The sequence below is a fragment of the Pungitius pungitius genome, chromosome 3 (assembly GCF_949316345.1).
Source record: "Pungitius pungitius chromosome 3, fPunPun2.1, whole genome shotgun sequence".
Taxonomy (NCBI): Eukaryota; Metazoa; Chordata; class Actinopteri; order Perciformes; family Gasterosteidae; genus Pungitius; species Pungitius pungitius.
The window spans coordinates 18,474,672-18,493,830 of NC_084902.1; the positions used below are offsets into that span (position 1 = coordinate 18,474,672).

At 41.0% G+C, this 19,159-nt stretch overlaps 3 protein-coding genes and 1 long non-coding RNA gene across 5 annotated transcripts; 1 reads left to right on the plus strand and 3 right to left on the minus strand.

Moving 5' to 3' along the window:
• Positions 1–8,596: 8,596 nt before the first annotated feature.
• On the minus strand, positions 8,597–9,377 carry LOC119221350 (zona pellucida sperm-binding protein 3-like). Its single transcript, XM_037477624.2, has 2 exons — positions 8,907–9,377; positions 8,597–8,826 (listed from the first exon to the last, which is right to left on the minus strand). The coding sequence occupies exons 1-2, from the start codon at positions 9,360–9,362 to the stop codon at positions 8,707–8,709; spliced, it is 576 nt and encodes a 191-aa protein (XP_037333521.1). The 5' UTR covers positions 9,363–9,377; the 3' UTR covers positions 8,597–8,706.
• Positions 9,378–10,912: 1,535 nt separating this feature from the next.
• Positions 10,913–11,847, minus strand: LOC119224749 (zona pellucida sperm-binding protein 3-like). Its single transcript, XM_037482458.2, has 2 exons — positions 11,366–11,847; positions 10,913–11,285 (listed from the first exon to the last, which is right to left on the minus strand). The coding sequence occupies exons 1-2, from the start codon at positions 11,819–11,821 to the stop codon at positions 11,166–11,168; spliced, it is 576 nt and encodes a 191-aa protein (XP_037338355.1). The 5' UTR covers positions 11,822–11,847; the 3' UTR covers positions 10,913–11,165.
• A 1,903-nt stretch (positions 11,848–13,750) lies between these two features.
• LOC119225428 (zona pellucida sperm-binding protein 3-like) lies at positions 13,751–14,555 on the minus strand. Its single transcript, XM_037483705.2, has 2 exons — positions 14,072–14,555; positions 13,751–13,991 (listed from the first exon to the last, which is right to left on the minus strand). Exons 1-2 carry the CDS (start codon positions 14,525–14,527, stop codon positions 13,872–13,874), a joined length of 576 nt encoding a protein of 191 aa, XP_037339602.2. The 5' UTR covers positions 14,528–14,555; the 3' UTR covers positions 13,751–13,871.
• Positions 14,556–17,244: 2,689 nt separating this feature from the next.
• Positions 17,245–18,482, plus strand: LOC134126946 (uncharacterized). 2 transcript variants are annotated; one of them, XR_009955888.1, is made up of 5 exons: positions 17,245–17,426; positions 17,516–17,667; positions 17,777–17,913; positions 18,167–18,258; positions 18,352–18,482. It is a non-coding gene; the product is annotated as an uncharacterized LOC134126946 (long non-coding RNA). The 2 variants fall into 2 exon arrangements; XR_009955887.1 differs by having other exon boundaries at positions 17,777–18,258.
• The last annotated feature ends 677 nt before the right edge of the window (positions 18,483–19,159 follow it).

Here is a 19,159-nt window from a genome sequence, read left to right on the forward strand (position 1 = left end):
AGCGAGGAAGTTGTGTGTCAGAGACGCCGATTGGTCAAACATCAGGGGGCAGATTTAAAAGCACAGTACGTTCAAGTATTTTATGTAATGTTCGACAAAAAGGCAATAATCAATTTAACTTAATTTTTCCATTCATCAATATATATTTCAATATATTATCAATAGAGTGGTAGCCTAATGATCTATTACGAACATTGTAATACAATAATATAAAGTGGAAAATATAAACATCCAAGATATATATGTGGTGTGAACTCCTAATATATACAATATAAACAATGGATCATGAATCTAGTTAGGGATCAGGGATGTATTTGCATTATCAGATATGAAGTAGCCTTTATATAATGCACAAGTGCATGATAAATAGAGAATGTTCATGATTTATTTCCATAATATTGCCCAGCACTTAACTTAATATACCATGCTTCCTGCAAGTAACTTAGAGTCAAATTGTGATGGTAAATAAATATATATTTTGGATGCCAACAACCTCCCTATTGCCAGATATTGCCTCCTTTATTACTAAAAGTGGATGGAAATGAAAGTATTTTCAGTTGCAAGTCAGAAGTGAGCCTAAGGTGTTATTATCGGTCTATAATAGCCTCAAAACACCTGTGGATTGCAGGCGGCAATTCAACAACCTGGTGTAATTTTGCAGTAAAAAGAATATTCATCAATTAGACACAGATAGGTCTTAAATGTTACGGTATGTGGTGGTGGACCCAAATGCAGAGGTTACAAGGTATGGAGGAAAACTGGTTTGTTGGCAGGGACGCAGCTATGGAGACGGTGGGGAATGGCAGGGAAATCCAGGCAGGGAGCGGGAGACAGACTGGGGAACCGGAGGGATGGATAACTGAAAGGACACAAAAAATAGGGTCAGCAGAAAAGCGGGCAGACAAACCATTACATTTCTATTTGCAAAGAACACTCTTCAACAAGCAGCCAAGCGCAGTCACTACCAGGTAAGTTGGACAACGATCTGGCAGTGAGTGCATGAAGAACCGGGGTAGACATACTGCAGGGTGATTAGTTGATTGAAGGCAGCTTGTTAAACTGAGCAGGTGAGGTGACTTCTCATCAAGCGGTCTGAATAGGCCTCAGACCAGAATCACGCCCCTACCACACAATACTGGCAGAAGGCTTGGCCTCGCCGTAACATTAAAAGATGCTTCTCTTTGTGTGTTTTTTTGTGGGGGAAATAATTTCACAAATAAACAGTTACGATCAGTTTCGTGAATCCTACAGGGCCATGGACAAAAAATGACCACCAGGGTGCCAAATATAGATAATAACAGTACCAAGATTGCCTTTCCGTTTAAAAAAATAATGACCTTGAGAAATACTGCAAAGAAACAAAAAAGGATCTTGCTGCTGTGGTCATGCAGAAACTTCCATCATATCGAATGACTGGATATATGATATTTATTTTAATATTTAAACAAATATTGATCCATCCCGGTAAAATGTCTTGAAAGTTAGTGGACAGTTGACACCTACAGGCTACTAAATAACATGCTCCTTGCCATATAGAATTGATTGCCGCAACATTGAGGAGTTTAGTTCCAATTAGATTGTTTGGCCAACACTTACAGCGGAGCACAAACAATGTAACAATGCACATTGTGGAAATGAGTGCTGACTGCATTCCTTTGAGATGTGGCAGTAGGCCATTTATACCACTGCTGATTTATTTCCCTAAATCCGAGATCCCCCCTGATACAAGGTGGTGAATAACGTCCATTGAAGGTCTCAAGAGGTAGATGAGGGCAAACACAGCTGCTTCCAAAATGTAGGTCCTGGAGACATGAGTCTGTTTGTGTGAGAACAAGTGGGGATAATGAGAAAATGGGAGGAAATGAGTTGTGCTACAATGCCCATCTCCTCTGGGAGGAGATGCACGGTCATGGTGTTGAGGTTAGAAATCACTTATAGAACAGAAGTGCAAATGAACAGCACTGGCCCAATACATTTAAACATAACCTTTTGGGCTTTTTTTCTTTATGTTTCCCTTGCCATAAAAAAAATATTAATTTAATTTTACACATATAACGACACAAGCAAATCAAATTTCTGCCCAGACATAGCCTTACTGTGCGTTGATAAGGTTTTCCCTGTTTCCTCAAGTCTTTTTTAACCTCGCATCCTCTCGGTCCTTCACCAACGAGGTTTGGTTCAGGGAAGCGTTGGGTTGAAAAGGCCTAATCGTTGAAAGCTGGAGAGCCTAAATGCTTAATCAACATTTTCGAAACATTTCGGAAAATTGATGTGAAGAGATACTACAGTCAGTCTTAACCGTGTAGCCCAACAACAGTTCATTTTCAAATCATCTGTATTTGTCTTCAGACAAAAACTAGTCTGATGTAAATTTTACATTTTTGTTTCTTCAGCCATCTTCCATAACTGTAATTCAAGATTTAACAGGGTTTTTGATGTTATGGATGGATGGATAAGAATTCCTGAATATTGACAATTTTGCATTCTGACACAACAGATTGGTCAGCATGGACAGATACATTTCCCTGCTCAGTGATCTGCAATGTTTGGTAAATAAAGCATTTGTATAATAAGTCTATTGTCAGTAATAACATCAGGAGGTTTGCTCCCATACCCTATATAAACAGCCAATAAAGTCATCAGTCATAAACATTGTTTTGCTCTGAGCCAGCATACACCCAGGCTTACAATTGATCCGCTGTCATGGAAGCCAGAAAGTCATACACATGATTAGTTATGATCCACTAGTCTGATTACTAATGTGGTAACTTTTAAAATGTTAGGTTAATAACCAATGGCTGAAAGGATAAATGAAGTACGATGGTGAATCATGTCAATTGTGCACTCGATCGAAGCATCCTTTATTTTTTCCATGTCATGCATCTTCCACAGAAAAGTGAATTATTGGTCTTAATGGCTCGGGTGGAGTCTGCTGCACCAGAATTTATGTTTAGGATGTTGACCCAGGCAAAAGAACATTAGACCATTTTCACATTATGCATATTGGGTGGCAGTACCATTCCCAGAATCCTTTTGCTGGAAAAGGAAAGCAACTGGTGAACAAGACTTAATGCATTTATAGTTTAATTGGCCCTGACATTTTATTGTATTTCCTTCCCACTTTGCTAATTCTCCAGGGAGCCCTGGCCCCGGCTGGTGCCTCATTGGCGAAACCTGAGCTTAATTAAGGCAATAGACTACTCCAATAAGGACATTCTGATTGTGCCATGTCAGAGATTTGGCCTCCAAGTTGACTCCCAGAGTGGGAGAGTTGGCTTCAGAAAGTCCAATATGTCGTCCAAACATGCACATTTAATTTGACAGGGCCACCACTAATCAGGTCTTGGGCTGAAGTTGCAGTAACTGATAGCCATGTCGATTGAAGTTGTGATTCTGATGCTGCCAGGACATTTCCTTCAGTAGTCCTATCATGTTGTGAACTATGCCTACACTCAATAATTGTGTAAATATTTAAATGCTGGCAGATAACCAATTCGATAAAACTATGGTGTCGATATGACTACTTTCCCAGGTACCGCCATTCGACCACTGCAGCTCATCCAGAATGCAGCAGCTCGACTGGTCTTCAACCTTACGAAATACTTCCACACCACACCACTTCTCCGTTCTCTTCACTGGTTACCAGTGGCTGCCTGCATCCAGTTCAAAACATTGGTACTTATGTAGCATGCTGTAAATGGATTGGGTCCAGTCTACATCCAGGACATGGTGAAACCCTACATCCCAACCCGCACACTCCGCTCTGCATCTGCCAAGCTGCTTGTTCCTCCCTCACTGAGAGAAAAGCACTCTGCGAGATCGCGACTCTTTGCTGTCTTTGCTCCCAGATGGTGGAATGAGCTCTCTGATGACATCAGGACTGCAGAGAGCCTCTACATCTTCCGCCGAAAACTCAAGACACACCTTTTTAGACTCTACCTTGACTAAAACACTAGCAAACCGTAGCACTAACAAATCGTGGCACTTAAATTGTAAGTCCTATTAATTGGACTGATCCTAGATTGTGTCTGTGAATCCTCAAAGACTACCAATGTTGGTTACAGAGTTCCTAAAGGTTTGTGCTTGGACCGATTTCCTTTACCCTTCATGTCACTGGTCACCAATCAAGGTCGCTGACCTTGGGCTTAAAATGACTGACTGTACTTACAACTTGAGGCTTTTTATTTGGCCTAAATGTAATAGAATGAGATCAAAACACTTCAGTTCCAGTTTTCAAATTGATGGGACCAAGAACACACTAGATGAAATAAATTGCAGTAAAACATGAAAAAGAAATTATTTGTTACACAATATTAACAAGAAAGAACACATTTCCAATGAGCATGCAGGATGAACTACCAATGTTTATCAACTGAAGTTACACTGAAAAAAGTGCAGTTCAGCTGTGTCCCATCTAGGGTTGGGTATCGTTTGAATTTGAACAATTCCGATTCCGAGTTTCGATTCCGGTTCCCAGCGATTCTCGATTCCGATTCTTTTAAGAGGCAGGGTCAAAAAAGTTACGATATTTTAAATGAGCTAGCTAACCAAGGGTCTTTCTGAAGGAAATAGTCCTTCTCCATCAATGTTAATTCTATGAATTTTTTACTTTTTATTAACTTTACTATGAATTTCTAACAGGGCTGTTAGAACTACATAGACTACTACAACTACAATATAAATATCAAACTATGAACTTGAATATTGTATAAACATGATAAATTATGAATACATTTTAACAGGGGTACACTTTCCTCAAGAGAGCTTTATTTTTGAAACTTCACAAAAACATTTACACATGAGTGTATGATACTGCAGGTACTTTAACGTTAACTTGCTCCCACTGATGGGCCCTTGAAGCCAAAGGAAGAAGCAGCGGAGGACGGTCGGCGCGGCGTGTCAAACACGGGGCACACATTTACTTCCACTCCACGACCTCGGAGGTGCTTAATCATATTTGACGTGCACCCTCTTATGCATGAAAAAATGTTGCTGCATTTGTTGCATTTTGCAGAGTTTTCGGTTTGTCTCGAAAAGTGTAACCACACTTTGGACCGCCGACGCACGCTATCCATGTTAGATCGCGCTGTTATGCCAACACCTCCGGTGGACGCTTCTTCGTTGGTGTTCAGCGGCTTCTATTTACGGTCGGCGCCGGCGGACTGAGAATCGAAACTAGGAATTGAATTTTAAACTTTTGAACGATTCCGGGTAAATCGCAAAGCTAGTCCCGATTCCAATCGATCCTCGATACTCGATACCCAAGCCTAGTCCTATCACAACGCCATCAGAAGTTAAGTGACTCCAGTGATGTAATGGCTGTGACTGAACAATGTCTGTGTGCCATGTAGTTTGGCTCATAAGCAGAGACAGCTGTCTGTCTGTAAGCCTCCTGTACTTTAATTCCTGACTCCTGTAATTATGTGAATGAGATATTCGATCAGTCAAATTAATAAAACATGCCTAGGTTTCTTAACCGTCAAATAAACAAACAGAACTTTCAGAAAAATGTAGAGTCTTAGACAGTCTATGGGACAGTGAAAGCGTGTGGTGTTTACCAGGTATGGCTCGAAAAGGTCTTGTAAATAAATGGCGGCAGCATGGATAGCACTCGTACAGGAAGTCATCAAGATGGGATAACATACATTTTTGGATGTGTTGCTACGGGCATTTTGCCTTACTTGAACAGAAAAGCCCGACCTATAAAATCTTATCCTGTAAATTATCCATCTAACTCAATTCGCCACGTACAAGGAATGGGGCCCTGTTCGGAATGGATTAATTATCCATGAATAGATGTTCTCTGACGATACCATCAAGTGCTCCCAATCCCACAGATGTCTACAAAGGGAGATCAATTCATGTTTTTACACTTTGTTTTGGTTTGTACAGCAGTGCATTAAGACAGAAACAAATGCTATCAATAACGTGCTTCCAAGCGCGATGATGCAGTTACCTAAACCAGCCATCTATTTAAGCCTAACAAAATGTAAATTCTTTCAGCAATTGCAGAAACATGAGTAATTATCCTCACGTATATCGCTGCAGATTAGGCTAATTCATTGAAAATTGTAGACCGATTCTATGCAAGCCAGTTAGACATAACGTTAAAAAAACACAATATTAGGTGTAACAAGTCCCTTCAGGTGTTGACGATGATGAATTGTCATGATATCATGCACTTAACAAATCGGAAACAGAAAACCACACAGTTTAGCCTGTGTGGAGTATTTGAAGAAGTAAGATTTCTTTTGTGGTTAACGAACAGGGGAAGTATTTAATTCCATCATGCAACTTTATTTTGGTCATATAGAGCAGTGGTTCTTAACATTTTTTAATGACGTACCTCCTGTGAAGTATTTTGACCCCCTAACGGACGCATTTTTGGTTGAGAAAAAGAGGTAGTACACAATGCTGTGCCATCATCGGATTTATTAAACTCTCACCAATGAAGAATGCATTGCTGAATTGAACCGAGTGCTTTTTCATTTACATTTGAAGAAAGAAATGATCTTTGTCAGTTTCGGCGGCAGGGAGGCAACTGCTGTGGTCCAGCTCTTCTCCAGGCACAGTCTGTTTCTTTGCTTTGTTTTGATCACCGTTGTTGCAGAGAAGGAACCCTAACATAAATATGTGGAGGCAAAGGAAGCTGCTCCAAAGCTTTTTGTGCAAGGTCAGGGTGTTCCTGCCTCACACACACACACCCAAAACTTCCAGGAGTTTCTCCTAATCAGTGCCAGGTAGCTTGCTTCCCTTTGCTTTGGACAAGATAAATGAGTTTCTAAACCAATCCTGCTGTGGAGATTTCTCCTCCATGTCAGGAAAGTAGGAATGAAAATCTTGAGTCAAGTTGGGAACCGACTTGACTGGAGCTCTGTACAAATACTCACTGGAGGAAAAATTCCATATTGCCGAGGTAATTTTCACAAAAGAAGTGTTACAATCAAAAATATGTTCTCCTGTGGTTTCCCCTGCAAAGTTTTGTAGAATAGAATGTGCTCATACATGTCATTAGTATCCATCTCATGAAAGCAACAAATCATGCATTTCCATTGACATCTGTAGGTTCATCCTAAAGTGCAAAAGACTTGCTCAACAATATCTGTATCTACTCGGCAGGACAAAGAAATTATTTGATAAAGACGCAGTCTTTCATTCCCTGCTGGAATACGCAGGTCTTCTACAGCCCTGGACTGGGTGGCAAATATCCTTACAACCAAGCTAGGTCAGCCTCCATCTGAGTTCTCCTCACAGTGATGCTTTCATTTGGTTGTTTGGTCTGGTTGGACAGGTTGCAGTGCAGTGATGGTTTCTGAGTCTGCTTTCCATGAAATAATCCAATCCACACACTTCCTTTTCTGAAGTTTATGAATGTATGAAATATTCTAGGAACACATAATGCCCTTCCTGCAGTACTTTTTTCAAACAAGTACTGGGAAGGTACATGTGTTTTTTTGTTTCTGATCAAAGACAGACTTCTGATTTTCATTGTTAAATTTGGGATACAAAATTAGATGAGCCAACAAAGGTTTTGAACTGTACTCTTTTCCATAGAAATGTTGAATAGTACTGTGTGAATATAAAATTGGAGTAGCTAATGGAAACGGGGAATGGAAAATTCTTGCTTGAGGAAATCCTAGATATTATGATGTTTGCTCAACAACCTTAATCTCAGCCGATCAATGTACTAATGAGTACAAATGACTCATAATGGCTCCATCTGTCTACGTAGCTCTTATTGACTAACAGACTTGACAGATGTTAAACAACGGTGAACTTCCGAACAAATCAATATTCCACGTTGAAATGCATGTATGATAAACACATGACACTGAGAATATTGCTACTTCTATAATACAAGTAAATATACACATGTTCACACACATAAAGGGAGATGGCAAGTCAACGGACTTGTAGCCTCACTGTATGTTCTCTTATGTGTTTGAGAAAAGTCAAATAGAAATTACTGCTTCATTGGACATACATTTTACTACATCGTTTCCAAAATATCCATCAAGCAATTAAACTAACCAATTCTAAGTGTTTGTAGTGAATGACAGGAAGGCAGCAGAGTCTCAAGTGTTTAGGTGCTAAGGAAGTGTAATTATATAAATATATATGGATCTTATAATGAAGATCACAACTGTAGTTGGTTTGGCCCTACTGTGTGGAAGTTGCATGGGCTTCCTCCCACAGTCCAAAGATAAGTAGGATATTTTAATTGGTGACGCCAACATTGTTAGTCCAGGGTGTACCCCATGTCAGGCCCAATGACCATTGACTCCAGATCACCTCACACCCTTTATAAAAATAAAAAAAGCAGTAAAGAAGTTGACAAACAAAATCTAAGAAGCAAAGTTTCCCAACCTGTGTGTTAAGACACAACGGCTATTTATCCCAATAGTGGGACTTAGATTAACATCTTACAGACGTTGGATTGATAGTTTATAACTGAAATGGATCAACTTGAGCTGGGTTAAACAAGTCATAAACCTGGAATATCCCTTTAAGTCCGATAACTTTACCAACACAGAATACACTAGGAAACAAAACTTTGCGGCAATGAAATTGTAGGCAATGAAATTGAAACGGTGAATAGATCAAGAAAGTTGTGCTGGGACAGCGATACCTTTATTGTTCACTTGTAAACAGTGCATTTCTGGACAGTAAACTAAAGTGGGTCTGCGCAGGCCCACACCACTTGACTCAGCTCTGGTAGTGGCACTCCACTCCAATTACGACAGCCTGGCTCCTTGTGATGCGATTGTCAGACTCGTCAGGGTTGTAGATCAGAGTAAAAGCATAAACTAGGGTGTTCTCTTTAATCTGGGGAAACAAGAACAACCAATTAACATTTGTTGCCTAAAACATGTGATTGCAACGAGTTACATGAAGAGAATCCTCACCACTCGCATGCTGCCACAGTTGTGCAGCTCATAGTCAAAGACCAGAACATTAGACCAGCTGTCGACCTCAGTGGCTGGACAACCACCAAGGGTGATATCCTCTGGGTTTATCAGCTTGCCCAAGCCTAGCAAGTCCTGGCTCACTTCCACCTGGATCCGGCTTTCCCCACACCTCACAGCAACACGATCGGCCGTCGCTGGTTGTGCCAGTTCAAAGTCAACAGGGGTCTCTTTCACTACATCCACTGGATCTTGTGGAAACCTCCAGGACAGTTGGTCGACTGAAGGTTGGAGCACGTCAGCACGTCGAGTAGACTCCCAAGAGTGGGGTCTCCTAGGTTCTACTGCAGATTTATCGTCATCACCCCAGGACTTACGCTCTCTCAAACCAAGGAAGTAGGCCTCACTGATGCTGACACACGCAAGGACAAACACAAGAAGATGTCTGGACGCCATTGTTGCAAACACAGAATGAACAACACATGGCCACTGCAAGCATAAGAAGGAAGTGACTCCTCCCTCCAACTCGTTAGTTGAAACCCTTTGCACATGTGTAGATGTCAAAGCTGCGCCTCATACTAATTGATGACAGGAGATACCAATGAATAATCATAAGCACAACAACATGAAATAGAATAAATACAATACATCATTTGCTAACGATTTAACAAGGAATCGAAATTAGGTGTCAAAGTAACTAAGTACTTGTATTCACATGATTTTCCCATATTATTACTTGCCGTATTGTGTACTTTCACTAAAGAACTTTTAGAACAAACAAAAGCATTGTTGTGAGAAGTCAGTTGGAAGCTAAGCTAACACCGACCTGAGGCTTTTCCACCTCCCAGTCTGTTCCTGGCTAAAGTCTAGGTCAAGTGAAAAGCCTAACCTAACCCAACAGAGGCCCACATCTTTCAGGACAGAGCATAGGAATCCGGTGGGACAAGACGAGGCACACTGTCTATACATCAATGATGCTTGGTCGCCAAGCACAGTCAAATGTAACACACAGTCCCCCTTCAAGGGAGACTATATTGACTTCAATATAGCCGGGGGAGGGCTAGTCACTCTCACTTTTTTTTAAAATGTAATTTCATGTTTTTTCAAGGGGGGGGGCATTATAATGGAAGGGAAAACATTGCATCTGTTTATATATGTATCTTTGAATGTGGCGCTATCATATAACGATCATTTGTTCATAAAGCACTAAGTTGCACAACATAAACAGATAGTTTTCTCAGTGTTTGAAAGGCAATAGCTAACCAATCTGGGAACTTTCAAACTTGAGAGGTTGACTAATATCTTACTGAGTTTATAGCAGTTGGATAGTTTATACTAGGTATTAACAGAAATGGATCAAAATGAGCTCAAGTTATAAATCTGCACAATGACTGAGTCCAGTGACATTATAGTTACCAAGCCTCAATTGATTTACTTTACGCTCAGGCTTTGGACACAAGTAAGTTGTCTTGTGTTAATGTTATTTTTTAAATAATCATACTTGATTTAACTCCTATAACTTGAGATATTCACAGCAATATGAAAAAGATAAGCAATGAATAATGACCGTTGTAACATTGAAAGAAATCTACATTGAATTTATTTTTAAAAAATCACAAAATCAATATTATGTAAATTGGAATTTAAACTTTAAGACAACTGGCCTTTTGAACCGAAAGGTGCAAGTTCCCACAAATATCATTTGACAACCACTTAAAGTTTCAACCATGGACCATCATTAGCACAATTCCGAGTGGCTTCTTGAAAGACTAGCACTATCAAATCAGAACCCAGACAGAAGAATTTCTTACACAAATGATTTATCACTCATGCAGAATACCAAAAGGGGATTTTCCATTCTGTTAAGAGGCTGCAGGAATACATCCACTAAATTAGCATTTGTACAGTTCAGCAGGTACAGTCACCAGTAATTAAATCCTTTCGCTCAAAATGTGGAGGCATAAAAACAGCAGCAAAGTTAGTTATTTTCACCCGCACAGTGAGATCTGGGGTACAGGACTTGCAAGCCAAATTACCAGATAGTGTACTACAGTTACTTAGCACACGAGTCAGGTATTGTACCATATTCTGTGAGGAGTCATTGATGAGAATCAGCAATGGCTTTGTGCCTTGGTGAGTTTAGAGGAATAGAACAAGAGCCAGTGTGCTGGGACAGCGATACCTTTATTGTTCACTTGTTAACAGTGCATTTCTGGACAGTAAACTAAAGTGGGTCTGCGCAGGCCAACACCACTTGACTCAGCTCTGGTAGTGGCACTCCACTCCAATTACGACAGCCTGGCTCCTTGTGATGCGACCGTCAGACTCGTCAGGGTTGTAGATCAGAGTAAAAGCATAAACTAAGGTGTTCTCTGTCATCTGGGGAAACAAGAACAACCAATTAACATTTGCTGCCTAAAATGTGTGATTGCAATGCATTATATGAAGAGAAGCCTCACCACTCGCATGCTGCCACAGTTGTGCAGCTCATAGTCAAAGACCAGAACATTAGACCAGCTGTCGACCTCAGTGGCTGGACAACCACCAAGGGTGATATCCTCTGGGTTTATCAACTTGCCCAAGCCTAGCAAGTCCTGGCTCACTTCCACCTGGATCCGGCTTTCCCCACACCTCACAGCAACACGATCAGCAGTCGCTGGTTGTGCCAGTTCAAAGTCAACAGGGGTCTCTTTCACTACATCCACTGGATCTTGTGGAAACCTCCAGGACAGTTGGTCGACTGAAGGTTGGAGCACATCAGCTCGTCGAGTAGACTCCCACGAGTGGGGTCTCCTAGGTTCTACTGCTGATTTATCGTCATCCCCCCAGGACTTACGCTCTCTCATTCCAAGGAAGTAGGCCTCACTGATGCTGACACACGCAAGGACAAACACAAGCAGATGTCTGGACGCCATTGTTGCAAACACAGAATGAACAGCGCATGGCCACTGCAAGCATAAGAAGGAAGTGACTCCTCCCTCCAACTCGTTAGTTGAAACCCTTTGCACATGTGTAGATGTCAAAGCTGCGCCTCATACTAATTGATGACAGGAGATACCAATGAATAATCATAAGCACAACAACATAAAATAGAATAAATACAACACATCATTTGCTAACGATTTAACAAGGAATCGAAATTAGGTGTCAAAGTAACTAAGTACTTGTATTCACGTGATATTTCCATATTATTACTTGCCGTATTGTGTACTTTCACGAAATAACTTTTAGAACAAACAAAAGCATCGTTGTGAGAAGTCAGTTGGAAGCTAAGCTAACACCGACCTGAGGCTTTTCCACCTCCCAGTCTGTTCCTGGCTAAAGTCTAGGTCAAGTGAAAAGCCTAACCTTACCCAACAGAGGCCCACATCTTTCAGGACAGAGCATAGGAATCCGGTGGGACAAGACGAGGCAGACTCTCTATTTTAAAAATATATATTTTTTTATTGCAAGCTTTTTCAGAGTGGGGCACCCCCCTGTTATAATGAAAAGGAAAACACTGCATCTGTTTATATATGTATCTTTGTATGTTGTGCCATCATATAATGGAGATCAATTTTTTATAAAGCAATAAGTTGCACAACATAAACAGATGGTTTTCTCAGTGTTTGAAAGGCAATAGCTAACCAATCTGGCAACTTTCAAACTTTAGAGGTAGACCAATATCTTACTGAGGTTATAGCAGTTGCATAGTTTATACTAGGTATTAAGAGAAATGGATCAAAATGAGCTCAAGTTATAAATCCGCACAATGAATAAGTCCAGTGACTTTATAGTTACCAAGCCTCCATTGATTTACTTTATGCTCAGGCTTTGGACAAACTCTCCCAGCTGCTCGTGCCCGACTCCACCTGCAAGTGGATCACTGACTTCCTGTCTGACAGGAAGCAGCACGTTAAGCTGGGGAAACATGTCTGCCTCTCGGTCCATCAGCCCCGGTTCCCCCCAAGGCTGCGTTCTTTACCCTCGGCTCTTCTCCCTGTACACCAACAGCTGCACCTCCAGTCACCAGTCCGTCAAGCTCCTGAAGTTTGCGGATGACACCAACCTCATTGGACTGATCTCTGGTGGGGATGAGTCCGCCTACAGGTAGGAGTCTAACCACCTGGTGACGTGGTGCAGCGAGAACAACCTGGAGCTTAACGCCCTTAAGACAGTGGAGATGGTTGTGGACTTCAGGAAGAACGCATCCCCACCTTCCCCCCTCACCCTGCGTGACTCAGTCACCAATGTGGATTCCTTCCACTTCCTGGGCTCCATCATCACCCAGGACCTCAAGTGGGAGCTGAACATCAGCTCCTTCATCAAAAAGTCTCAGCAGAGGTTCTTCCTGAGGCAGCTGAAGAAATTCCACCTGCCAAAAGACAATGATGGTGCACTTCTACCATAGAGTCCATCCTCTGCTCCTCCATCACAATGTGGTACGCTGCAGCCACAGCCAAGGACAAAGGCAGGTTGCAGCGTGTCATTCACTCTGCAGAGAGGGTGATTGGCTGAAATCTGCTGTCTCTCCAGGACTTGTTCGCTTCCAGGACTCTGAAGCGGGCTGGAAAGATTGTAGCCGACCCCTATCACACCGCATTAACGGTTTGGGGCCCTTCCATCCGGCAGGAGGCTGAGGTCCATCAGGACGAAGACCTAGCGCCACACAACAGTTTCTTCCCTTCGGCAGTCTGGCTCATCAACAGAGCCCCAGTCCCCCCCTGACTGACTCTCACTCATGTACATACAGTCACTTTCGGTGTTGTCTATTATTGTACCATCTTCCATAATGCACCAACCGCCAAGTCAAATTCCATGTATGCCTGACATATGATGGCAATAAACTATTCCTGATTGTCAAGTTTAGGGGAATAGAACAAGAGCCAGTGTGCTGGGACAGCGATACTTTTATTGTTCACTTGTAAACAGTTCATTTCTAGACAGTAAAGTCAAGTGGGTCTGCGCAGGCCAACACCACTTGACTCAGCTCTGGTAGTGGCACTCCACTCCAATTACGACAGCCTGGCTCCTTGTGATGCGACCGTCAGACTCGTCAGGGTTGTAGATCAGAGTAAAAGCATAAACTAAGGTGTTCTCTGTCATCTGGGGAAACAAGAACAACCAATTAACATTTGTTGCCTAAAACATGTGATTGCAATGCATTATATGAAGAGAATCCTCACCACTCGCATGCTGCCACAGTTGTGCAGCTCATAGTCAAAGACCAGAACATTAGACCAGCTGTCGACCTCAGTGGCTGGACAACCACCAAGGGTGATATCCTCTGGGTTTATCAACTTGCCCAAGCCTAGCAAGTCCTGGCTCACTTCCACCTGGATCCGGCTTTCCCCACACCTCACAGCAACACGATCGGCCGTCGCTGGTTGCGCCAGTTCAAAGTCAACAGGGGTCTCTTTCACTACATCCACTGGATCTTGTGGAAACCTCCAGGACAGTTGGTCGACTGAAGGTTGGAGCACGTCAGCTCGTCGAGTAGACTCCCACGAGTGGGGTCTTCTAGGTTCTACTGCTGATTTCTCTTCATCACCCCAGGACTTACGCTCTCTCATTCCAAGGAAGTAGGCCTCACTGATGCTGACACACGCAAGGACAAACACAAGAAGCTGTCTGGACGCCATTGTTGCAAACACAGAATGAACAACACATGGCCACTGCAAGCATAAGAAGGAAGTGACTCCTCCCTCCAACTCGTTAGTTGAAACCCTTTGCACATGTGTAGATGTCAAAGCTGCGCCTCATACTAATTGATGACAGGAGATACCAATGAATAATCATAAGCGCAACAACATGAAATAGACTAAATACAACACAAATCATCATCAGTTGCAATATTTGAATACTGAGACGTTTCAATTATGTGGTACTTTGTGACCAATCCATTTTGTGATTAACTAAAGACAGGTTTCTGCATAATGTTCAAATCCGCCAAGGGCAAGTTTACTTCTGAGTGATTTGTATGATTAATAAATTTGCTACTTTAGAAATTGTGTTTTTTACATTTACATTTATTTTGTTGTCATGATGTCTGTTAAACTGCAGGTAAATTCTTAACAAAGTGTCTCTGGAACAGCACAAAAAGCTCCAACCCCAGGGTGTACAGAAAATAGATCTTTGATATTTGTCCTTTCCCTGGTCAACAGAAACCAGCAGGATCTCAGTGCCAATCTGCCTTCAGCTAATGGAGCCTTTTTTGATAGGTCATTCAGTTATTTAAAGCAGAGGTGGTCAGAAACAACTGAAGTTGAGGGAATATGTGTAAAATTACTGGCATGACAGATCTTTTTCAACCCTGGTTTTTAGTTTTAAGAAGAAAAACGCTAAGTAGTTGAGTTGCAAAGCCAAACTGACAGTTTGCTTTACAGTTCATTTATTAGCTTTTTATCATCCAACCCGTATTGATTTTTGACTTACATTTGGTGGTACCAGGTAGTAACAATCCATACTGATTTCAGCATTAGAGTCGCCGCTAAATATAGTATACAAATTATATAAAAAAATATCAATACATTGTTTTCCTGTTGGGTCAAGAACTGGTGTCTCCAGTTGATTTAATTCACGGCCGGTACACTGCAATTATGTAATATTCATTTAGGCCTCAATGGCCACAATTGCAACATTAAAGTGAGCCTGTTCCAGCTGAATTAGGGCCCTTAAATACACAGCAAATTTCTGAGTGATAAAAAACCTAGTGTTGAGCAGCTAGTGATAAAATCTGGTGTTAATTTACAAATAGTATATGCTTTATCACTTGTTTAGTGATAATGCAGAGTGTTTCTTTTGGGTGTTCACACAAAATCAACATCTGCGCATGTGCAGAGCATTTTCAATCTCTCCGCCCATCAGTATACTGCCTCAATTTCGCGCTCTTTTGATCCGCCCTTTCATCTTGAGTTCACCATTTCACGGTAACGAATGACTGAAAGTGAAGCGGTGAGACTACTAAATTCGTTAATGGAGGACGATGGAGGTAGACGTAAGTAACTTCATTTAATTTGTGCTAATTTTAATCTTTTTTTAAAATAATGCAGCAGTTTTAGCATTTTCTGTGTGCACGTTATTTTAGAACTGACTGGATTGAGATGGTGTATGTTAGTGCTAGCATTATAGATTTTGTAATTTGGCGAAAGTAACGTTATCTTTATTCGGGTTCCCTATCACTTAAGACCGTTTATATCTTTCATCCAGTAACTAACGTTACGGGTTAACTTCGTTCTGGTGTTTTGAAATGTCATGCAAACGAGAAAGCAGCCGTTTAGCCGAGTTAGCTATTGAAATCATATTTTCTTGTGTAACTTAGCGCCCTGGGGTTCGAGCACCGACGGATTCGGCCGAGCACCGACGGAAACGGCGTGACTAAGAGACGAAAATGGACCTTAAAAAATAAAAACTAAGAATAAACATGCTAACTTTCGTTAACGAGACGAGACGAAAATGTTGGTGGTGACGAATTCACAATACTATTATTATTTTGTTTTAATCGCGTACGTTATTACGGCGGTCCGTAACTGCGGTTATTAACGTCTCACGATGACGTCATCCACGGACCGCTCGGTCACTGTGGGGTCCCGGTGGTTCTTGTCACCGATACGGACCGCGACACTATGTTACGCTTTGGTGAGTGTGAGCTTCCTTGGTTTAGCTGGGCTGTTTCCGTTTAGCTAACTGTTAGCGGCTAAAGCGGAGCTCCATAAACCGATGTGTGTGGAGATGAAGACCCGTCTAACAGCTCGGGGCTGGTCGGCCAGCAGAGATGTTCATGCGGACCTGACTGCTCCGTTTTCTGGTGACGGTGCCAGCGTTTCGAGACACGCGCACTTCACACGCCACATCTCGAGAATACGATGTTAAACGGCCACCGTACGTTCGTTATCTGGCAACAAAAATTGTTTTGGCATAGGCAAGTGGTAGTTTTTGTGTGTGGGTATTAAACAGAATCTGTAGTAAAACACAAAGTGACCTATAGTACTCATATTGAGTCTGTTATTTTGCTTTTTCCTATGAAGGACAAGCACCCACTGGCAAACACATAAGATAACACCAGTGTGCTCACACTGTAATGTTGTCAGTCCCATGCATTTGGTGACAAATACAATTCTTATTAGTTTACTGTATGAATTTGTATCTTAGTAATCTTTCTGTGTCATTTTTGTTTGTATAAAATGTCATTCAAGTTTGCTTAACTTTTACAGGTTGGACAGTAAAGGCAAGAACACAATACATGGACACTAGAAAATATATAAAACTCAAAGAGCCATGCTTTTTGGAGTGTGTCACTGAAGGTAAGTCTATAAATTAAGCTATATTATACAGTAAATGCACAAAGTACTTTGATGTCTTCATGATAATATTTTGGGGGGTAGTAATGAAGTTATTGATTTACAGCAAAAAAAGCATTTGCCATTCGAGAACAGACACCTGTTAAGGTAACAGATGACACCTCTACAGAAGTGGACGAGGATGTATTTCCTGAACTTGTTGCTGAAAGGGGCATTTGCTTTAGTTTACATACTAATAATGGTAATTATGTTTATACTTTTCTGGTCTTATTTTTAAATTGTGGTGATGTTTACATTTTTGTTAGTAATATTTGTATATACTATATACAGATTCCACTTCTGCACATAAGTTGTCCCCTCTTCTGACTGATGGGAACTCTGTCAGCAAGACTTCAACCTTTACTGAATGCAATGAAGGCAACAAAACGTCTGCATTTCATTCCAAAAGACCCAGGTTGGATGATTCCAAGCTTGCAAAAGAGGTTGGTAAGACAAGGGATTTAACCCAGCTTAAAGAAAATGTTCATCAATGTTTATCAAAAAAAAAAAGCTTTTGTATAGATTGTGTACATTTTGGTGTTGTCTGTTTAGACCATTGAAGACATCCTAAAGTGCAAACCTGGTGGTGTAGAAGTCATGCAGCACTATAAAGACACTGGTAATCTCTCAACCTCCAAAAGAAAGGAGATGATTAATATATTGGTTGCACACATGACTGAACAAGAAGGGTAAGCTTTGTTCATTTAATGTGTTAAGATCACTGTACTTACAACTTATTCAAATGTGACCCTGCCTGTGAAATACTATTAAATATTTATTAATAAATAAATACATCATCTAGTTGCTTAACCCGTGGTTTCTAAAGTGATCCAACATTACTTTTACGCCAAGTGTACCAAGAACCGTTTTTATAGATGCTATTGTTTCTACCCCAAGTAAACAGGAGGGTTTGGTTTCATGGTGTATTGTTTATTATTGCAGAAGGATACCGCTTAAGGCCACAAGAGAGATGTATGCCCTTGGCATTATTACTCTTTCCAAACCTAAAAGATCCTGAAGGGAAGACAGGCTATGTAAGTATATCTGCTTGTTGTTTAAGATATTTGAAACTTAAAATCATAGCTTTTTAAATTTATTCATTTTTCCCAAATTTGTCTCTTTAACAGGAACAATACTATGACACACAGAGAGGCACAGGTTTTATTATGAATCGCCTAAAGACGGTTCAGAGAAACACTAATTGTAAAATGCCCTCTCAATCAAATGAGAAATCTTGTGACCCTAGAATGGAGGAAATCATCTGCCTTACAGATCAGCTAACAGCTGATGATTGCCAAGAAGCAATCTCACTGCTTAAACACAGCACTGATCGTGATATCATCTTCTGGAAGATGAAAGAAACGTTTCAGTACCGTCAGGAGATTGTAAAGGACCCAAAGTCGTCCACCTCCATCTTTCACATTTTTCCTAGATTCCGGGACACCAAGGGTCTGGTGAGTATTCATGCTAGCTGACTTAACAATCCAAAGTATTAGATTTTAGCTTCTCTGCTGCAACCTTCACCTAATATGAACAACTTTGAATTATGGATGATAACGATTAATCAATGATCGATTAATTGTCAATTAATACATTTGCAACTGACCTTGAGTTTTAAAGAAGCATGCGCCAATGAGCAGTTATAAACTATCACTCACTTACAATACAACACGTTTGGCAAGAAAGGCAGCAGCAGAGAAATTCTATGTTTAATATTATATTGTACAGCTCTAATCTTCAGTATAGCTTGAATACGAACCCATGTTGACTGGCCATTGGCTTTACTTTATCAGGACTTAATGTTGACTTCTTCACTGCAACTTCAAACTACCATATGTAACACAAATACAGTGAGCATTGACTCACTGTTTAGTTATGAATGTGGCATATCTTTCAAAAATAAATACACTGGGGTTGTGTGATTAATCACCATAA

Excerpts from the sequence above, each read along its gene's own strand:
- LOC119221350 (XM_037477624.2), bottom strand. The coding sequence starts at position 9,362 with ATGGCGTCCAGACATCTTCTTGTGTTTGTCCTTGCGTGTGTCAGCATC. Across the intron at positions 8,827-8,906 it reads ACTGTGGCAGCATGCGAGTG|ATTAAAGAGAACACCCTAGT; the intron begins GTGAGGATTCTC and ends TTGTTTCCCCAG.
- LOC119224749 (XM_037482458.2), bottom strand. The coding sequence starts at position 11,821 with ATGGCGTCCAGACATCTGCTTGTGTTTGTCCTTGCGTGTGTCAGCATC. Across the intron at positions 11,286-11,365 it reads ACTGTGGCAGCATGCGAGTG|ATGACAGAGAACACCTTAGT; the intron begins GTGAGGCTTCTC and ends TTGTTTCCCCAG.
- LOC119225428 (XM_037483705.2), bottom strand. The coding sequence starts at position 14,527 with ATGGCGTCCAGACAGCTTCTTGTGTTTGTCCTTGCGTGTGTCAGCATC. Across the intron at positions 13,992-14,071 it reads ACTGTGGCAGCATGCGAGTG|ATGACAGAGAACACCTTAGT; the intron begins GTGAGGATTCTC and ends TTGTTTCCCCAG.